The sequence below is a fragment of the Meleagris gallopavo genome, chromosome 6, assembly GCF_905368555.1.
Source record: "Meleagris gallopavo chromosome 6, MGAL_WU_HG_1.1, whole genome shotgun sequence".
NCBI classification, from domain to species: domain Eukaryota; kingdom Metazoa; phylum Chordata; class Aves; order Galliformes; family Phasianidae; genus Meleagris; species Meleagris gallopavo.
The window spans coordinates 37280540-37298427 of NC_139409.1; the positions used below are offsets into that span (position 1 = coordinate 37280540).

The window sequence follows — 17888 nt, forward strand, 5'->3', positions numbered from 1 at the left end:
AGGAAACACTAGTCAGGGCAGAGCTCTGAGCAGGTGCCAATCTCCACAACCACAGTAGAGAAGATTTCTGCCAATCCCAAGTGTCTTCATTTCTTTGGCTGTTGGAGCTAAAACCTCCGTATTGCCGATTTGTGCTTGCAGACCTTGTTCACGTTTCTCCTCCTGACAAGGGGCAGCATCTCAGTGGGGCTGCTGGAGCCCTGTGCTTTAGGCATGAGCATGAGCATTCTGTGTCCAGCCCTGGTTCAACTGACCCGGGTTTAACTCCTGGGCAAGGGTGAGTCCGAAGCATTTACAAGAACCACTGAGGGCTCAGCTTAGCTGGATCTTGCAGCCTTAGATGCCTTAATCCCCTGACACCCTGAGAAAGGAGATACTGCCAGGAACCTAATTAAACCCCATTGGATGCGGGTCAAATAATTGTTTTATATACAAACAAACACAAATTCTATAAGGGAAATAACATCAAGTCTTGCAAAATAGTTAAAGGCGCCAACTGAGGCTGGTGGAATTTGTATTTGCTCTGGAGCCAAAGGTTCCAGGGATAAATGTTACTAAAATTCAATAACCCTCGTAAAAGTGACTGCTTCTGTCTGCCGGTCTGCTGGCCCCGTGGCAGGAGAGCATTGGATGTGGAGGGACTCCATAGTTCAGTCTTACTCAAATCCAATGGGAAAACCGTGAAGTTCTCAACCCTAATGATACCATTTTTAGTTTTTGCTGAAAAATCCCACATGTGAGCACCAAGCAGGCACTTGTGTGCACAGGGTAGTTCGTTCCAGTGAGCACGGCAATGCTGGGAGGTTTGTTGATCTGCTGATGCCCTTTCAGAGGTTGAGTTTCTCTCCTTGGGAAACTGACCTGGCTGGGACAGTGAGTGTGTGGCACGAGGAGTTCTTACTTTAACAAATCTGTGTAAAGCAGGTAACAGTATAACAGCAGCAGCAATTTTATACATGCAGCAATCTGGATGTTTAGGTTTTGTGTGAACTGGACAATGGATTTTTTTTTTTAGCTGTTTGTAACTGAGTTGTAGACACTTCAAGATGTATTCTTTAAAACAAAGGGTCCTTTAATCATTGGCAAGAACCTTATTTATGGCTGCAAGTGGCATTTAAGAGCAGAGTGACAACTAAAATACTTGGCTTAGTTACAAAATCTAAACAGTACTGAGGACATTAGGAGGATGTCTTCTAGACAGTTTAAAATGGAGAAAGATACAATGATTTCTTATTTTGAAGTGCTGACATTTCCCATATGTTCTTCAGCGACTATGAGCTTGAAATTGACTTTACTTTGACACTGGAAGTTTGCCCAAGAAAGGTTTAGCAGCAACTCAGCAATATCCATAGCATTTCACAGATCTTGATGAAGGGCATAAATTAAAAAAAAAAAAAAAAAAACACAAAAACATTTTAAATGATCTGTCTCAGAGTTTAATAACAGTGTGTTGTGGGATAATGTAAAAGGAATGTAGGAGAAACCTGAGACCTGATTGCTCCAGTCAAGTTAAGTGCATTGCAGAAAACACATACTTGAGCTTCAGCTGTGCCAGTTGCCCTGTCTGAGCCACTGCAGGCTCATCCAATTAAAGGCTCAAGCAGCATTTAGGCACAAAAGCCTGAAGTCTGCCTTTTGTGAAAAACCTTCCCAGTTGCCGGCTGTGCCTGGAAGTAACTACATTCCATGGGTCCCGAAGATTTTAATCATGAATTGTGCAAGGCTCCCTGTGCCTGCTCACTGGATCTCTGGGCTCCCTACCCAAACCCCCGCCTCACTCCTCCTGCGGGTGCAGCGTGGATGTCCTCCTCCATGTCGGCCCTGTGGCAGCTTCAGGCTGCTCCGTGCATCTGCAGCAGAGCAAGGCCGGCCCACAGAGAGCGCTGGGGAACCCACAGCCTGCGTAGAGCAGGAGGCGGGTTGCTTGGGGGGATATTCAAAGCGTAGTTTCTGTTCTTCTGGGTGGGCTCTGAAGGGGTGTTTGTTGTTCCACTAGCTCCCTCCGTGCTCCTTACCATTCTTTTTAAAGACCGTAGATTTCTAGACTGCCCTAAGTTGGAAGGGTGAGGATCATCGAGCCCAACTCCTGGGTGTAAAACGGTAAGAAACAGCGTGAGGGGAAAGAACCTCCAGCGATTCCTGGCAGCGTAGGGTATGGTAACCATGCCGTCTGCTATTGACAAGGCACCGTGCTTTTAACATTTCCTTCCAGTCACAGTCCTGAGGTGCGCGTTGGCCGTCGCACGAAACCCCCGCGTTCCTGATGGCCAGCTTAAAGGTGTGACCGCACGCCTTCCCCGGAACGCTCTGTTATCTGCGCTCAGGGCAGGCCGGCTGACCTCACACAAGCGGACCTGCAGGAGCCAACGCAGCTCCTTCCTGCGCCGCTCGGCTGGGAGGTGCCGGGCTTGGCGGAGGCCGCCCGGGCGGGTGCGGTGCTGCGGCACGCGGCTGTGGCTGAGGGGAGAAGAGGAAAAGCTGGGCGAGCTCCTGAGGCTGCCGCGTGCTGCCACGTGAGGGCTCAGAGCCTGGTAATCGGCTCAGAAGGAGCGCGCGGGCCGGCAGGACAAGGAGCGTTTTGTGGAGCTGGCGGTGGGGACGAGGCAGGGCCCGAGGCGGGAAGCTCAGCGCTGACGCAGCGCTCGGGTCGGGCCTGATGCGGCCCTAAGTCAGCGCACCTTCCTGAGCTGTGGGGGGTAAATGAGCGAAGTAAGAATGTGTGCGGGGATCACCTTAACCGGCAGCTGTACTATTGCTCCTCTCAGGTGTTCTGTAAGGCTGGAGTGCGGTGAGCAGTGGCCTGCTGCTCTTTCCCTTGTTGGGCTACCTTTCCGTTTTGTCTTTCTCCCAACCCAGCGTTTGTTCACTTGCTGGTTGAGTTCTGCAGCAGAACTTCGCGTTTATTTGCCATCACGGAAGAAATGAAGGAGTCCCAGAGCTCAGGCTGTGTTCTGCCTCTTTCAGCAGTTGGGAGCTGTCTGTGCTCACCCAGAAGGCACACAGATCCCTTGTCCTAGCAGAGTCACAGCTCAGAGCAGCACTGTCACACAGATGTGAGCCCCGAACCAATATGAGTGTGCTCAAGGAGCTCAGGTATCTTCATGGTCTCGCTGGGATCAGCGTGGCAGTACAGTAACGTTTTATAATTTGATATGTAGAGCATACTAATTAAAGAGCAATTGATGGGATTATTATGGTAATGTTGATGAGTGAAGGCATGGGAATGGCACAGAATTTCTGAGTGTTTCATAACGAGAGGGAAAGCATTGAAGTGACCAATTTCTACAGTAAAAATAATCATAGACAATTGTTTGTTTATGTGGTGCTGGAGAACTCTGGAGCTACTGGAACTGAACATACCGGAATTTGATTTCGTATTGTTTCGACATGAGCACGTACTTCAGTCCATGGGTAATTTGCTGCATTGGGAGAATGCAGCAAACCTCCTAAGGACTGAATTCCTCAGGTTTCATTTTTATCCCTCTGCAGATCCTCAGAATTTGCACAAGATACACACCGGAACAAGACACCATGACATTTTCAGATGGCCTTACCCTGAACCGAACTCAGATGCACAATGCTGGATTTGGCCCCCTGACCGACCTCGTGTTCACCTTTGCCAACCAGCTCCTGCCTTTGGAAATGGATGACACAGAAACCGGTCTCCTTAGTGCCATCTGCTTGATCTGTGGAGGTACCGTACAGCGGGGAGTCAGATGCCTTTAAAACAACAGACTCATTAAGATCTTCATTTATGTTTTACTTGTTCTGCTTTCCTGTACTAAAATGTATAGATATATATAGAATATGTATATGTAGCGTTATTATGTATTATATATATGCCACCTAAACCAGCTGCACTAAAGTCTTGTTTTCCACTGATTATAATTATTGTTTTCATTATTGGTGTGGTTTAAAATGAACTGGATCAGTTCCAGTTCATCTTACTGTTTGCCTCGTAAAGTACCACTGTAGGATATATCTCACTGCATTCTTCCTGAGCATTGTTTGGGTACCTTCATGACTGAGCTGCATTAGGGCAAGAGGCTGGTTGTGCAGCGTTTACTCATAAATGCAATTGCATGCATATGCCTAGGGTTATATTTGTACAGAAGTCGTTGGGAATAACCAAGAAAATGCAGGCTGTGCTTCAAATTTAACAGAATAGCACTGGTAACATGACTGGGGAGGAGGGGTGGGGAGGAGCTGATTCTAAGTCAAAAGGGGCATTGCCAGGTAAAATCAGATAAACCTATATTTCTTCAGTGCAAAAAAGAAAGTCTTATATTGTTTCCAGAATTCTCTTAAATTTCTGTTAATTTAATCACCCAGTATCTATCCCATTGTCCAAATTCTGGGCTAGCATTAGAAACACTGTGTTCAGATGGGCCTGCTGAAATGCAAACTCAAAGCTGTTTTTTGTGGGTTTTTTGTGGGTTTTTGTTTGTTTGTTTGCATAATTAAGCTTTGCTGTGCTTAAATTGCTATTAGAGTATTGTTTTGAAACCAACAGTCAGTCTTTATTGAAGGTGGCCCTTTAGTACAAAATGATGCTACTTTTATGTCTCTAACCATAACCCATCAGAGGCAATGATGGGTTCTGAGACATCTCTAATGTATCACTGGTGCATCCCCTTTTATGGCTGACGTTTGTTGTCACTTAAGCTAGCACTGCCATCTGCTGATGTATGGTGGTAACTCACTTGGTTTAGCATCGATGCAAAGACCCAATCGGCTGTAATCAGTTTGTAAACCTGGATGAATACAAAATTAATTCTCAAATATTGTTTGCAGGAAGGTAGTTTCCCCTTAGACAGGGAGCTTGTAGTAAATCCGAAACACTTAAATGACAAACCTGTTCAGTAACCAATGAAAAATGAAGCTAAGTTTTGGAAAGCTATGGTTTGTCATCTTCCTAATGGAATAAATGCTACAGAGTATATTTCTCCGTATAAATGGAGAAAGTGATGAAATTCATGGAGGTTTAATCAAGAACATGGAAAAGCTTCTGTGATTTCTTTCTGTGATGAAGAAAATAAAAATGTATTTAAGATCATAGAGTGACATGATGCTTCCTACAGATCGCCAGGACCTTGAAGAACCAATGAAAGTGGATAAGCTTCAGGAACCGTTGCTTGAAGCACTGAAAATTTATATCCGAAAGAGACGACCCAACAAGCCTCACATGTTTCCAAAGATCTTAATGAAAATCACAGATCTTCGTAGCATCAGTGCAAAAGGTACAGTTCTCAGCGTGTTCTCAGAGGACATTGGCCTGAGGACCTGGGTGGTTGGTCCTGTGGGTGTTTTTAACACAACTGAGAGGTCCGTTAACCTTTCTTTTCATCTTGTTCATGTAACTGCCTGTTGAAAATGGTTCTACTTCAAATGTTCACAATGCCACATTTTCCATACAATTCTCTGTGAAGTCATTAATTGCTTTCCAGTTGTAGTGCTTGCTCCTTTGTTCCTGACAGTTTAAGTTAGTTATGAGACTACTCCATCAGCATTCACCTGGAAAGTTATTCATTGCCTTTGTAATGGCTTCTGAAGCTTCTCAGCTCAGGCATGAATATGAACTCTCCCTTCTTATCTGGAGTTATGCAGTGACTGAGTGCTCTCTGCAGCACTGGCATTGTAGCAGCATGGAAAAGCAAAGAATGTCTACAGGTTCTATTCTCTGGAATCTTTCCCCAGTAATCAGACTGTTTTTTCTTTAGTGTTGTTGACTTTTATTGCCTTCCTTCACTTTTAAAAAGCAGGTTTCTATTCCACTAGACTAATTTTAAGTTGATGATCAGGAATCTTATAAGATGTATTGTACCAGGTATTTGAACTCTGAGGTTTATGGCTATAAATTGTCTATAAATAAGTTGTTCTGTTCGATAGACAAAATCTTCTTCCCAACAGAAACAAACTGTGCAAAGGACATCTATTCTTCACTGTGGAACAGAATCTTTATATCCTCACTGTTTGACTTTTAATTCCAGATGTAATGAAAGTGTTGAGTCACAGCTTGAATCAGTAATTGAGCACCTGGTCGGAAGGCAGGGCCAACCCAGGGAAGCTCAGGTGCATGCAGTGCACCTGAGAGAAGTAAGGGGTGGAGCCAGAATCCACTTCTTCCCAGACCTCATTTAAGGTTGGCAGAGGAGGCAAGGCTGTCTTGCTGGAGATCCCTGCGTACCTGTGGCTTTCCAAGAGTGAGCAGATTCTTTTCTACATTTTTGTGTCCACAGCTGCTGCGTTTAAGCATATCCTCGCCTGCTGCAGCCTAGGGCTTTGCTACTATGCTGTCATTGATACGCTTTTCATTGTATAATAGCTTTACACCAGAATATTTCTGTCTCTTCATGATCCTCACCACTTACCCTAGAATCATAGAATGGCTTGAGTTGGAAGGGACCTTGAAGATTATCTCACTCCAACTCCCCTGCTATGGGCAGGGCTGCCACCCACCAGATCAGGCTGTCCAGGGTCCCATCCAATCTGACCTTGAATGCCTCCAGGCGTGGGGTATCCACAGCCTCTCTGGGTGGCTGTGCCAGGGCCTCACCGCTTTCTGAGTAAAAAAATGTTTTCTAACATCTAACCTAAATCTCCTCTCTTTTAAAATTATTCCCCCTTGTCCTGTCACTATTAGTACAGTTTCAGAACTTTTACTTGATCTGTTTCTGTACTGAAAAGTTGTAGTGAGGTCTCTCCAGAGCCTTCTCTTCTCTGAGCTAATAAAGCCCAGCCCCCTTAACCTTTCTTCATTGGAGAGATGTTCCAGCCCTCTGATCATCCTTGCAGCTATCCTCTGGACCTGCTCCAGCAGCTCTGCATCCTTCCTATGCTTGATGAGGCCTTACAAGGGCAGAGCAGAGGGGGACAGTCACCTCCCTCACCTTGCTGGCTACTTCTCTTTTGATGCAGCCCAGAATACTGTTGGCCTTCTGGACTGTGAGTGCTCACTGCTGGCTCATGCCCAGCTTTTTTGCCCACTGGCACTCCCAAGTCCTTCTCTGTAGAGCTGCCCTCCAAGAGTTCTCCCAGAGTGTTCTCATATCTGGGATTTTCTCAACCCAAGTGCAACATCTTGGCCTTGTTTAATCTCATTAAGTTTAGATGTGTCTACTTTTTGAGACTGTCCAGGTCTCTCTGGATAACATCCCTTCCTTCAGTTTTGTCAGTAGCTTGGTGTCATCTGCAAACTTGCTGAGAGTATATTCAGTCCTACTGTTCATGTCACTGATAAAGACGTCGAAGGGCACTGGACCCCTGGGGGACACCACTTACGATTGGACTCCACCTGGACATAGCACCTTTGACAACAACTCTCTGCCTGTGACCATCCAACTATTTCTTTATCCACCTAATGGTTCAGGCCTCACATCCATCTGTCTCTAATGTAGAGTTAAGAAATACTTGACGTTATCCAAGGAACTGCAAGCTGTATTCTGTGGCTTTTTCTCTCCCTACACTAGTATTACTTATTGGCTTGTAGTCTGGATAGTCCAGATTAATTTTGTTGTTTTGTTTAATCCTACACACAACAGCCTGCAAAGCCATCTCTATGTAAAAACACCTGTAGCTGTTGCATTTGGGAAGTACTGACCAGTTGGTTAACTTCAGTTACATCAGATGTAAGCAGAGTTGCTGCGTACTTTTGTGATTGATTAGCTCAAAGCACCTGCAACCCACAGAAAGCAGCTTCACCAAAGTATCCCTTTGGCTGAGTTTGTTTTATAAAACAAGGGTTTGTTAAATTCTGTTTCTTACTTCACAGTTTGCTGTGAGGCAGTACTTACTTCTGACATTTCACCACACCTGTTCAGCACAGAGCCCCCAACATTTTGTCCTCCAGGCTCTGCAGATCCCATCCAGCTTAGAAACTGTGAAGTGCATTCCAATTTATAAAGCCTTCCAAGTGGTAGCAGTTGCCTTTAATTTCTCAACATGGTTTAGTACCATTTTGGTTCCTTCTGTGTAAAGATGCGGTTCATCTAATTTATTGTACTGTACTATTGGCTGCTGTGATCACCATTTTAAATCAATTTGTTAAGGAGAGCTCATCTCATTCCATTTTCCTGCAGTGAATTGAAGGCGCTCGCTTACATAATTTTGTATGCAGAACTATAGAGGGAGACATCAAAGCCGTTAAAATAACGTACCCTGAAATTACTTCTGATGGCGCTACGGAAAAAGAAATTGCACAACTCACCCTAATGGAAAGGATTTCTTTTTGTTTTCTTCTTAAAGGTGCGGAACGTGTCATTACATTGAAAATGGAAATTCCTGGATCCATGCCACCTCTTATTCAAGAAATGTTGGAGAACTCTGAAGGACACGAACCACTGACACCAACCTCAAATGGAAATACTGCAGAACACAGCCCGAGTATCTCACCCAGCTCAGTGGATAACAGCAGTGTCAGTCAATCCCCTATGGTGCAATAAGACATTTTCCAGCTACTTCAGACATTCCTAACACCTTATGTACAGGGATGAAAAGCAAGAAAAACATTTTTACTGCTGCTTACTTTCTGGACTTAATATATATCTATATATGTATATATATATAGATAAAAACTCAACAAGGACCAAGAAATTTTCATATGTATCGATATATACTCCTTGCTGTTTAAACTCTTAAAATAGAAAATGCAAACTTTTGAAACTCTAAATCAGCCATTTCATGCAAAAAAAAAAAAAAAAAGTTAAGCTTCTGTTTTCTCTTCTGAACATTCAAGACTGCATGGTGACAAGACAGATCTCAAACTTTAAATTCTGGTTGCATTTCTGATGACTTTGTACATACAGATGTATGGCTGTACTTTCTGTACTGGATGTTTGGTGCTTTCCTTTTGTCTCTCATACCTAAAACGATCAAGACACCAACCAGATGCAATGGACTACTGTACACATCCAGAAAAGGAAATTTCAAGGACCGTCTGATTAGTTAATACGAAAACTACTCTTTGATGCCCTCAGTTTGCATCTCCTTCCTTGTAAAAAGTATACAGAAATCCCTGCACTCCCAGAAAAAACATCGGTGTCGGCATTAACTGCCAGATCAGTTATTCAGATGTCATTTGTTCCACTGTTACCGTCACTTTAAAATTCAAAAAGTGGTTTATTACCTGGCTGGCGACCTAGCTACACCGTTAACTACTACATTTCTACAGTAATGATAGCCTCCAAGGCAGAAACACTTCTCAGTGTTACCATGTTTTTGTTTACTTATTCACAAGCCATTAGGGAAACTTCATGGGATGATAACCAGCAGACTCATTTACAGCTTTCAAATGGGTGAGTCCAGGGTATTTCCTTAAGAGTCGACCGCCAGGAATGAGCTGACCTACGCGGCCTTCCAGGTGCTAGGGAAGTACAGACAGGACTTCCAGAAACACAAGGAGAGAATCTGCCTTCTTGGCCTTGTTAAATCACCATGAAGCAGAGTGAAAACTGTGGTAGAATGGTTAACAGATTTAAAGTGTCAGTTTCTTAGGTTTCATTTAAAGCACTAGTGGATTTTTTTTTATATATTCTAGCAAGTCTGTGATGTACTTTCACTGGCTCTGTTTGTACATTGAGATTGTTTAACAATGCTTTCTATGTTCATATACTGTTTACCTTTTTCCATGGAGTCTCCTGGCAAAGAATAAAATATATTTATTTTAAAAAAAACACCTGTGTGGAAGTTGTTCCTCCAGCCCCAATGTTACACACACAAGACGGAGAGTTTTCCATTTTTTAATGTTTAAACTTCATTTCAAAAAGCAGGTTTGCTGTTTGCAACCATGACAATTAAAATGTGCTTTAGCACCGCTGTCTAGAACATCTCTACAAGCCAGTCAGACAAATACATGACATTTCAATGAGTAAAAAAGAGCATAAAACTGTAGGTGTAAGAACAAAATGTTAAAATGCCTACACACAAGAATAAAAACCATCAATTACATTTATCACATAAAATAAGTCAAATGTACAAAAGTTTGCGACAGAAGGGACCAAAAGGACAACACAAGATAGTCGTTGGAAAACAGTTGTGTGCTCTTTGGGCACTTAGTTAAACATATCAAAATCATCATCTTCATCAGACTCTGCAAAATATTTCACTTCTTTTCTAGCCCGGCCTGTCCGGGGCTTTGGGGCAGTTTCAGAGGCAAAGCCTGACTGGAAGATTTCCACATCCGAATCCTGGTCAAAAGTGGCCTTCTTGGATTTCTTTGGAAAAGAAAAGACAAATCCTTTGTGAAGCTCTGTGCATGTTGCATCTTGACATTCAGACCTGAAACAACTCTTCTCTAACAGCTAATACATAGCCACACCTATACCCCAGTTGGTACATCAGCGCCCTCCCTTAAGAACATGCATCTCTGATTGAAAGGAATCTGTTAGGTTATTATTTACAAGTGGAAAGGACCACTGGGAGAACTGACCTTGCATGGTGTTGATTTAGGTGCCTTCTTCCCAGGGTTGTATTCACCTTCATTTTCTGAGCTTGATGCTTTCCTTTTCTTTGCCCCTCTTCCTTTTCCTAGGTGAGAGAATATTATTTCAATAAAACATCAAAGTTCAGCAAACTGGAAAAAAAAGCAACAGTCACATTACTACATTTTATCATGTCTGCGTGTAAAGTTCTAATTCACTTTACAGCTCAAGCTTCTTCACAACAGCCGGAAAATACAACATAACATAGTTGATTTTCTCAGTTTTATATCTTTCTTTTGTACTTCTTCTGGAGTTACCATTTGGCTAGCAATTCATATTGTCAGTTCAAGACAGGGCCAAAATTCACTAACCCAACTTCTTCCACACTTGTGAAGTACTCCAAGTAACTTTTTTGCTGATAACACGGCATTAATGCACCTTCACAGCTGAGGAATTTACTGTTTACAGCAGCTATCAGCACTGGCACATCCTTTCCCTTTGCAGTGTTCTGGTGAAATCACTGGTTGTGCTGCAGTGCTTCTGTCATTTTCTTCTTAGGACTGAGAACTGGGATACCAATGAATTGGTTTCAAGAATCAGAAAACCTGACTTAATAGAACTACCAACGATCAGAACTTTACTGACGTGTATAAAGGTGAGCTCACAGAATGAAAATAAGCAGTATGCAACAGAATGGATGAGGAATTAAAAGGGGTTTGGAGGCATTAAATGCATTCCCAACAGCTAAGGTCACTTAAAAAGTTCACAGCACTGATAGTCAAGAAACGCCAGTGAACTATTTCTGTCATAGAAAAAAGCTCAGGGCTGAGTAATCTGCTGGTGATTCATTCACTAATAAATCAGCTTGGTTCTTCTTTTAGAGACTATTTCTACTTCCCTCCAAATATAGTCGTGAACCTGTGTTATAGAGAGTCCAGACACTGTGTGATGCTAATTGTCACCACACCTAAATTACTACCTTTGGGTGCTGCAGTCTTCTTTGGAATGCCAAATTCTGAATCCGAGTCAGAATTTACAGTTTCCATCTTCTTGGCCTTGGGAGCCCTTTTAGGTTTAGGTGGTACATCTACTTTTGCTGTTAGAAGTTAGAGATACTGAATATGTTAAATTCACATATTGCTTAGAAATATTAAATTTTACTAGACTACAACGTAAATGGCAGATGTTAAAATGAGATGAGCCTCCTACACGAGCTTCAGTTTTTATGTTAGAACCGTGAGGAATAAAAAGGAGGTGTTTCTTTTGTTAAGAAAACCTTTTAATTAAATTGTACCAGTTCATTCAGTATGTTCCAGTGTTTTTAATTAAATGCTTTTTCATCTTCTTGAGCACAAAACAGGTTACTGTTATCTAAAGCAGCAAGTCCTCCAAGTTGGATATTTAAAACATGCTCAGATACATTACATTACAGAACAGTTTGCTACTTGTGCCATTTCTGCCTTCACAGTGGTACAATCTTTGCCACAACTGCAGAACAACCCTCCCCATGATTACTGCAGGACTCTGAGGCACAATGCATCTGTGTTGTTTTCTGTTTATCCAATGAAAAAGAACCTCAGAAAAAGAAGGAAGGACAGGAAGGAGACATATCTGTGGAATCCTTAATGAATTTCTACTACTGCTACACAACTTGTCTTGCCATCTTTAAAAGACAGTACTCATATTGCTCCAAAAGCAATGCCTCCTATTTATTTCCATGGAAACTACAGCGAATATGAACAGCTCAATAACACCATTTGATAGTGTTTTCACTGTAGTCACCACCATTATCTATGCCTTTTTATCGGCGATGAACAAGAGCCTGCATGCTGTGCTGGTAAAAATCTGCACCAGGGGAGGTGACCAACTGTCACTGTCAGCACTGCTGGAATGTACCCCCCACTGCCTCACTGTGCTCACTGTTTGGTCTCTATAAACATTCAGTAAGTGTCAATTAATGTCAATGTCATTTTTTCTGCACAGAAGAATTCATTTCCACTCCTTTGCTTCACCTGCACTTCCATGTTAGACACCATTTTGTCAGACTGCCCTTCTGCTGCCATTGGTCACATTACAATTAAATGCAATGGAATATTGCTGGGAAGATTCAACCTCGGCTGCCATACCAGCACCATCCGCCTCTGATATCGTGGGCCAAAGTAATAAAACAGGAGGCATTACTTTTGGAGCAGCCCTCATACCATGGAGGACAAGAAGTAATGCACTCTACAAATTGAAAGACAAACCAGCCTTTTATAAAACCCTCTGCTACACTCCTCACCTATGTGTTATCTGTCAGTCCTAAATACCTCAAAGATACGACATACGTAAAAAGCTCCAGATAGCAGGAACTGGACACTGGTGAGTACTTAAGCCTTCATCTGTGATACTGCTAAGGGAATGTCTTCAGACAACAGGTGAGCGTCTCCAGAACCTTTCTGGCTATGCTGCCTTTAAATGCTACCTGCTGGAGAACCACTGTACTGCTCTGTGTGATTGAAGATACCTACTGAGTAGTCCCAGTATCATGTCCTGATAATACTAAAAACAAAGCTTTCTTTGGCATCAAGGAGAGGCTCTGGCAGCCTTTTAGATAGACTTTGAGAGTGAAGAACTGATGCTTAAGTTGGAACTCAAGAACCATATATGAAAACAACTGAAAATAGGTCTCTATAGATATCTCAATTAGAAGATAAAAGAACCATATTAACATAAAGCAAACCAGAGTCAGTCAATGCCAGAGATCAGAAAATTTCATCTCAAATTGATCAAGGTCTGAGAAGAAGCTGAATTCCTAACTATTCCTTTATTTTCCCTAGACTAAGAAAGGAATGTGGCCATCCAGATAACAAGACAGAAAAAGTAGTTCTTCAGTATCAGCTTCCTGTCCTCCAAAATTCAGGCTCTGAAGTCACAAAAAAAACCCCATACAACTGTTTGTAATAATTGTTTCAGCTACACAATAGACATTCCCCTGTGAGGCATTCACTGAGGGTGAGTGGATACCAGAAGATGGACACAGAACTAAGGACATGACTAAAAGAATATCAGTTGACCAATAACTAAGCGTGTTAATTTAGCACTGCACTGTCAAAGAAGCTGTGATTATGTATAGTTTGGGCAAAGGAGAGAAGATGAAAACTGCTGAATGCTGTGAATTTTTGTGCACTGAAAAGGAAATTGTGTCTCTAAGACTACTATGAAGACAAAAGTATAACTCTTCTTCCTTGAACAAAAGCCTGTTTATATCTATTTTGTAAGGGTAAAGGTTAATCAGCACTCAGAAACATCACAACTGTGTTTTAAAGTTTCAAAGCTATGTTAATGACATCCACACAACTAATTGCATCCACACCTTCAAAAAAGAGAAAGGGAGAGAGAGGTTGAATGTTAAGTTGAATCCATGCTAGTACATACACAGTTCTTTCTTGTATTTAAAACAGGAGTTCATCATAAAAGACAATAATAAAAATAATCTTCATTCATTGTATTATAGAACTTTACTATTGATGATTAAAAAGTCTTCAAGTGTTTGAGAATCAGTTAGATATTTACTGATTCAATTAGAGTAGCACAATGTCATTGAGACAGAGATTAGAAATGTGGAAGCAAAGAGGGGAGGGTGAATGGATGCTGCAAATCCCTGGCACCTAACCCATAAAACAAGATAATTTTTTTCTCATTTTTAATAAAGTAAATTCATTATAGTAACTGGCTGCTTTCTTGCAGATTTCCTGGAGGTATCTTTCTGTGATATTAATGTACTAAGTTCAGCTGTAAGCTGGTCAAAGAAGACCACCATATTGCAGCAAAAAAAATTGCTTTTGGAGGAGAGACTATTAAGAAGAAAGAAAAAAATGAAATCATCTGAAAGAAATAATAGAAGCAAGGCAAAGATTTGAAAGCAGAAAAAACCTGCGGTCTATTATCTGCTAAGAAGACAACAATTTTTCAACTTAGGTAGAAAAAAATTATTTTCAGCATTAATTATGGCAAGCACTTGGTATAATCCTTAAAATGTATTCAGAAACAGGCTCAGAGCTTTCCTTCAGAAGTAGATAGATAACAGTATATATGCCAATATTCTCCAAGGAACAGAGTGCTAAAACAACTAATGAAACCAATACGAATCATGAACTTGCTCTTGGAACTGTCCTGAATTCCCTGGTTTAAGAATATGCAAATTGCCAGTTCTAAAAGCCTGTCTAACAAATGAAGAAACTTCTACTTCTGAAGTGTAAAGGTAGCCTTCCGTTCTCTGTACCAAAAACTACAGCTAAATACAACTATGCCAGGTACATGGTCTGCTTAGGACTTAAGTACTTCTTGGGGATTCCTCCTTTGCACTGTTGCTCTTACTTCTAACATTAATAAGTTAGATGTATTATAGAAGATTATCTTCAACCAGAAGGACATCATGACTCATTTGTTCCCTGAGGGTTAAAGCCTTTCATTAGTTTAACTAAAAGGCAGAACTCCATACGTAGTAAGTATTGACGTTATTGTAGAGAGAAAGAAATTAATATCATTAAGAAGCTGGAAGAAATTCACACCCTCTCCTGCAGCGCCACTGAATTTGAAATAAATGAATGCTATTTCCACTTTTAAGATGATGATGGTGAAGAGATGATGCAAAGATGGAAGTGAAGAACTTTAAAAAAAGGTCTGATTTACAGGGTAATCCTACACTTACCTTTTTTAGCAGCTACTGTTTTACTTAGAATTTTCTCTGTTTGTTTTGGGGCGAAAGGTGATGAGAAAACAGGAGTAGAATCCTCCTCATCACTGTCCAATTTTGTTGTATCTATAACCACAGAGTATGTTCAGAATAAGATTTGTTCACTGCATATTTTAAATCATCCTTATTGGTCACATGCAAGATCAATCCCACAGATACACTCTTCAGATACTACAGCTAGGCTATGGGCATACCGTGTACCTACAAGCTGTGCTCCTCTTAGGATCAGAACCTCTTATTGCTTTTCCCCTGTGTAAATCTCAATACTGCTATTCTTAAAATTACTGCATTAAGTTTCTATTTATGACATAAAACCCCATACATATTCCATAACAGTAAATAGATCAGTGAAAACAAGCTCACCATCGTCTGTCTTCTGAGAGTAAGATGGGAATGAGAAAATGTTCCCAAAGTCTTGATTTTTCTTCTCTTGAGACATTTTTCTACTTCCAGACACAAGAAGAAATTGCATAAATTGCATTAACTACATATTGAAATAGGTAGACATTATAGCATCCGTAAGAGATTATTGTTTTCGCAATGTAACCTGTATCTAGCATTTCAGCAGACAAATCCTTAATAAAATCTTTATCCTGTCATGCATTGTAACAATTTAAAATTAACAGTATTACATTTTTATCAATAGTTCTGCATACCAAGTTGATACAAGAAGGAAAACAAAAAATTTTACTAAATATAATTAAGAGATGACATTACTGACACTATTACAATTTGGTAAGCCATGTCTTCCCAAGTCAATTGCAATGATGAGATAATATACATTTCCATTCCTCCTCAGAAATGTATACATTTTATTTTGCATCTTATGTGTAGATTAATAATTAATCAATATTTCATCAGTTTTGTTTAGAGACTTCTGTATTCAAAACAATTAAAAAATATATACTGCTGAGTTACAGTACTTACTCTGGAGATGGCTTTGATTTGACTGGAGAGAAGTCATATTCATCTTTTTCTAAACTGTCTGAGGGAATGAACTCATCCTCTCTGTCATTTATAACTGGAGAGGCTTTTACTTTAAGCTCATCTAAATCATTATTATTGTTGGCATCATCATCATCATCGGCATCATCTTCTTCTTCTGAGAAGTCAAATGTATACTTAGGCCTCTCAGCTAAAAGAAAAATACATATTTACACATTTCAAGATAATTATGCTACCACATAAATAAATTAAAGGGGAAGTCACTCAGCAATCCTGCTTCAGATTACAAAAGACAAAAGAGAGAGAGAAAAAAAAAAGTCTTGTTTGAGTCTAGAAGAATAGAGGCACATAATTTAAACTGCTACCAAACATCAGATGTAGTGTGACCAGCAGGAGCAGGGAGATGATCCCCCTGTACTCAGCTCTGGTGGGGCTGCATCTTGAGCACCATGTTCAGTTTTGGGTCTTTCCCTACGTGAAAGAATCCAGGCCGTGGAGCATGTCCAGAGAAGGGTAACAAAGCTGTCAGGAGACTGGGACACAAGTCTTATGGCTGAGAGATCTGGGATTGTTCAGCCTGGAGGAGGCTCAGAGGTGACCTGAATACTCTTTACAACTGCCTGAAAGGGGGTTGTGGCGAGGTGGGGGTTGGCCTCCTCTCCCAGGTAACTAGAGATTGGATGAAAGGGAATGGCTTCAAGATGCACCAAAGCAGGTTCCATTCAGATTTTAGCAAAACCCTCTTCTCCAAAAGAGTGATCGGGCACTGGCACAGGCTGCCTAGGGAGGTGGTTGAGGTGTTCAAGATCTCCAGAGGTGTTCAAGAACTAAGTACTAAGGAACATGGTTTAGTGGAAAATATTGGTGATAGGTGGATGATTGGACTAGATGATCTTAGAGATCATTTCCAACCTCAAGAACTTTATGATCAGATCCATTTGTGGCTCGCTTCATAATGGCATTATGAAGACATTACTGCATAAGTATGTTTTAAGGAATAAGAATCCTTCACTTGTAGTCCAAGTTTTCTTGATGATATCAATTGAACATTCTTTCTAATCGAGTGCTTGAAAAGGTGATCCACAATTTTCCAGAAGAATCTTGTGCATTTCTTAAACTATCGAATATTTCTATATTTTTCAAACTTTCGGTCTGATACTTTTGCCTACTAGAGACTTTTTCAGTTATTTTTTTTGCAGCCAGTTAGGTCTTTGGCCCACGTTGGACAATATAATTGCATTAAAGTTATTTCTTTGTAATGGTATTCCTTTTCAATATCTTGTGTAATTCAGTTTTTTTGAGTAATTTCTATTCTAGTATTTTGGATGAGGTGAAAGATTTTTGGATCAAGTTACAAAATCTTTCACAGTAACTCTTGGTCTTGCCATTAAGGATTTTTTCACAAACGTTACAGTGCAAGTTATCTGGAAAAGATAATGTCTTTAAGGAAGGCTGTGGTCAAAATAAAACATAGGTTAAGATGTAAAGTTGAAACTTTCTGCCACAGAGCACATTTCACAAAAACTGGATTACCTGCAGCTCTCCTAAGCAGAGAGTCTCTTGGAATAATCACAGGCTCACTCTCTTCTAAATCACTTTCAGACTTGGACTCATCATCTGACCAGGGGTTTCGTTTCTTCACTTTTTTTGCACTGGATTTTGTAGATGATGGTGCTCTTCTTACTCTAGTACCTGTAACAAGTTAAAGCATCTCTAATAGTCAGGGAAAAAAAAAAACACACTACTTCTGCCTTTTCTAATTGTTTATGTTGCATATACTTAGCATA

At 41.0% G+C, this 17888-nt stretch overlaps 2 protein-coding genes across 10 annotated transcripts in view; one reads left to right on the plus strand and one right to left on the minus strand.

Annotated features, from left to right (window-relative positions):
- The window catches only part of RARB (retinoic acid receptor beta), a 320646-nt gene extending 310975 nt beyond the window's left edge, over positions 1–9671 (plus strand). For all 4 annotated transcript variants that reach the window (XM_085226368.1, XM_085226369.1, XM_010712869.3 and 1 more), the window contains 3 exons: positions 3490–3694; positions 5082–5240; positions 8245–9671. In XM_085226368.1, coding sequence (XP_085082494.1) covers positions 3490–3694; positions 5082–5240; positions 8245–8441 — 561 coding nt within the window. In that variant the 3' untranslated portion in view covers positions 8442–9671. The remainder of the gene's footprint in view (positions 1–3489; positions 3695–5081; positions 5241–8244) is intronic.
- A 50-nt stretch (positions 9672–9721) lies between these two features.
- The window catches only part of TOP2B (DNA topoisomerase II beta), a 60603-nt gene continuing 52436 nt past the window's right edge, over positions 9722–17888 (minus strand). The window contains exons 30-36 of one of the 6 annotated variants that reach the window (XM_010712873.3): positions 17635–17793; positions 16084–16291; positions 15520–15599; positions 15112–15222; positions 11398–11514; positions 10427–10524; positions 9722–10211 (exon numbers count right to left, since the gene is read on the minus strand). In XM_010712873.3, the coding sequence (XP_010711175.2) occupies positions 10050–10211; positions 10427–10524; positions 11398–11514; positions 15112–15222; positions 15520–15599; positions 16084–16291; positions 17635–17793 (935 nt within the window). In that variant the 3' untranslated portion in view covers positions 9722–10049. Of the gene's footprint in view, positions 10212–10426; positions 10525–11397; positions 11515–15111; positions 15223–15519; positions 15603–16083; positions 16292–17634; positions 17794–17888 lie in introns of all 6 variants that reach the window. The other 5 variants (XM_010712872.3, XM_031553941.2, XM_010712874.3 and 2 more) reach the window with 5 other exon arrangements.